The sequence below is a fragment of the Astatotilapia calliptera genome, chromosome 19 (genome assembly GCF_964374335.1).
Source record: "Astatotilapia calliptera chromosome 19, fAstCal68.1, whole genome shotgun sequence".
Classification (NCBI taxonomy): Eukaryota; Metazoa; Chordata; class Actinopteri; order Cichliformes; family Cichlidae; genus Astatotilapia; species Astatotilapia calliptera.
Window position 1 is genome coordinate 10,572,983 of NC_137440.1, and position 3,140 is coordinate 10,576,122.

The following is a 3,140-nucleotide window of genomic DNA, read 5'->3' on the forward strand; positions in this document are numbered from 1 at the left end:
CATTGTCCTGAAGGATTTAGTCATTCTCTATGGTTAAAGAAATTGCACTAATTACTTCATATTCATTATAAATAATCCTAATTACACATCTTTGTTTGTCACTACAAATATTTGTTTTACACTGTGAGATTATTATATGATCTTATGCCACCTTATACCCCTAATTAAAGATTGCGAAATTATTATGTAGTTTTAGTTTGCCTCCTGACTTAGAAGAATGTGATAACTATTACATTAGACTGCTGATTTATTGTGGATGAATGATGTTGTTTTATGATGCATGATACTGCTGTGTTATAAGAAACGCAGTTTTCAGAGAATCGTGGCCTTATTTGTCTGATTAGAGAAGAACAGAACATACTGCACAGGAAGCAAAGGTCATAACTTAGAGAGAAAGAAAGTGGATGTTTAGCTTTTATGACTAGGTGGGGGCCTTCTGAAGCTATAAGAATGTGAGAAATGGTCAGACACGTTGAGATCTGCTGTGACCCTCCCATCTGGATGTATTGCGCAAAGGTGTTGTATGGAATAAAATGATTGTTGATTGAGCATTTATACTCAGTGTTGTTAACTGACAATTTAACAATACATCATCAATGCCCTGCAGAATCTCCTTATCATATTAAGTGATTCGTAATAGTCACTTCAAGTCAAACTTCATGCTTTCTCAATCTTGAAGTGATTGCATCCTTGCATTGCATACTTTAGGTTCATTTTCTGCTGGTAGATTAAAAAAAAAAAAAAAAAGAACAGGCAGATTTAGAATATAACATGCAGCGTTCTATAGATGGACACATAAAAACACTTTATTGTTACATTTATGATGAATGGATTTGAAAGTAGATTAAACACATTTATGTCGACAATATTTTTCAGCAGTAGCCATCATATCATCTGATTTCCACAAAACAATAAAACTGATTACATGAAGATAGTAGTATGTGCAGATAGTAGTTTTTATTTAGATACAAGTATTTATGAAGAAATTACTCTAGTCATAATAAAAAGGTCAAAGCTTGCTTCTACATTTCAACTTTAAATGCGTCACTAAATGATATTACCATTTAGTTTATAATATCATGGTGAGGGCATCAAAGCCAGAGCCTTTTCAAACACCATCACAGAATCATCAGCAAGCTCATTAAGGAAATAGTTGAGAACTTTGTAGGTTGTAACAAAAGAGAGGCCCATAGCTGTTATAGTTCCAATTACTGGAATCCATCTGCTCACTTCCTCTGCTGCCATTGATGTAACTGGCCCTGCAAGTGAGATCAAAACCTTCATGATGAGCTCTTTGGTTATTTGCACTGAAGCTAGTTCTGATTTAATGACAGCACTCAGATCAGTGTACCGCAAACCTGCTTTGTGAGCAAGTCTCTCTAAAGATGACTTATCCAGCTCAAATCCAGCTGCGTAATCTGTGACAACTTTAACTATCAAGCTCAGATCAACAGCGGCAGAAAGTCCAGGAACTGGAACAGCTGCTCCAACTGCAGACAGAGCAGCATAGTATTTTATTTTGGACTGAAAAGCTTCTTTTTTCTTGTTGATGATCTTCAGGCTGATGTTGGGCATGGCAAACAGCAGAGCATCTCTCTTGTGTGCAGGAAGGTCTCTCTCTAAGGTCTCATGTAAGAGAGAGAAGTCATACAGGTAGAGCTCAAAGCTGGACACCAGGAACACCTGTGGATCCTCAAAACCTTCTTTCCAAAGACCTGTGTTTTAAAAGATTAAAAAAATAGTTCAAAGTTTAACTTTACCAATTTAATCAATAAATGGTGATGCACTTCTTTGCACTGAGGTATAAAGCAAAGAGGCAAACAAATAATAATCAGAAAATAAAAAAAATTAGAAAGAACTCAAGGTACTGGGTCAGTGATCCCAAATCATGACAAACTTGTGGACAACAGTGGAAATTTAATGAAGCTGATGAAAGTTACACTTTTCAAAATATGAATAATAAAAAGGTAAACTCGCCTTGAACGCAGTATTCTCTTATCTTTGTAAGAGTCCTCTCTTCACTGAAGTCTCTCTTTCTTCTGTCAGCTTGTATATCGTTGTCAATCTTTGAGCGAACAAAGTAGAACTTTTTTTTCATCCTCTGAATCTCCTTTGCGAGTTTCACGTCATTTTCTCTGAAGCGATCGGCTGAGATGATGATGAAGAAGTCAAACATCTCAAATCCAACAAGCTTCAGGTACTTATCAGCTGGAAACTTGGTGGTGCCGATTCCAGGAAGATCCCATAAAGTAAGCTTGGGATAGTTTGGATGGGGGTATGGTGTGACCTCTGAGGTTGTTTCTACAACACCGGTCAGGGCCGCTCCCTCCTCTCCAACTTTTATGCCTCTGAAGGCATTAACAAAGGTGGATTTACCAGCACCACTTTCTCCTGTGATGGCGATATTCAGTGGAATATTCTTTTGTTTTTCTAAATATTTCTGGATTTCTGCGACTGCTGCAGCATCATTGTTGTTCAATACTTCTTTTACTGCAGCATTTTGATCATCCATGCTGATCCTTAAATAGAAGAAACTGTTAAAACCATTTTCTTATTGTTTTTTACTCCGGACTATTCATACACCATCTTGTATATACACAATATAAATACACACAATGTAAATGCACATCTGACATCTGGCACAGTACCTGTAATACCTACAGCATGTTCTAATCGCTCTAATAGGATATTATGGTCGACAGTATCGAACGCTGCACTGAGGTCTAGCAGGACAAGCACAGAGACAGTCCACTGTCAGAGGCCATAAGAAGATCATTTGTAACCTTCACTAAAGCTGTTTCTGTGCTGTGATGAGCTCTGAAACCTGACTGAAACTCTTCAAATAAGCCATTCCTCTGCAGATGATCTGTTAGCTGTTTGACAACTACTCTTTCAAGGATTTTTGATATGAAAGGAAGGTTGGAGATTGGCCTATAATTAGCTAAGACTGCTGGGTCTAGAGATGCTTTTTGAGTAAAGGTTTAACTACAGCCAGCTTGAAGGCCTGTGGTACATAGCCGATCATTAGAGATAGGTTGATCATATTTAAGATTAAAGCGTTAATTAATGGCAGGACTTCTTTGAGCAGTTTTGTAGGAATGGGGTCTAAAAGACACGTTGATGGTTTGGAGGAAGTAATT

General features: G+C 37.4%; 1 protein-coding gene across 1 annotated transcript; it reads right to left on the reverse strand.

Moving 5' to 3' along the window:
• Positions 1 to 528: 528 nt before the first annotated feature.
• Positions 529 to 2,653, reverse strand: LOC113012210 (interferon-inducible GTPase 5-like). The gene is made up of 2 exons (XM_080293580.1): positions 1,978 to 2,653; positions 529 to 1,715 (listed from the first exon to the last, which is right to left on the reverse strand). The coding sequence occupies exons 1-2, from the start codon at positions 2,510 to 2,512 to the stop codon at positions 1,078 to 1,080; spliced, it is 1,173 nt and encodes a 390-aa protein (XP_080149706.1). The 5' UTR covers positions 2,513 to 2,653; the 3' UTR covers positions 529 to 1,077.
• Positions 2,654 to 3,140: the final 487 nt, after the last annotated feature.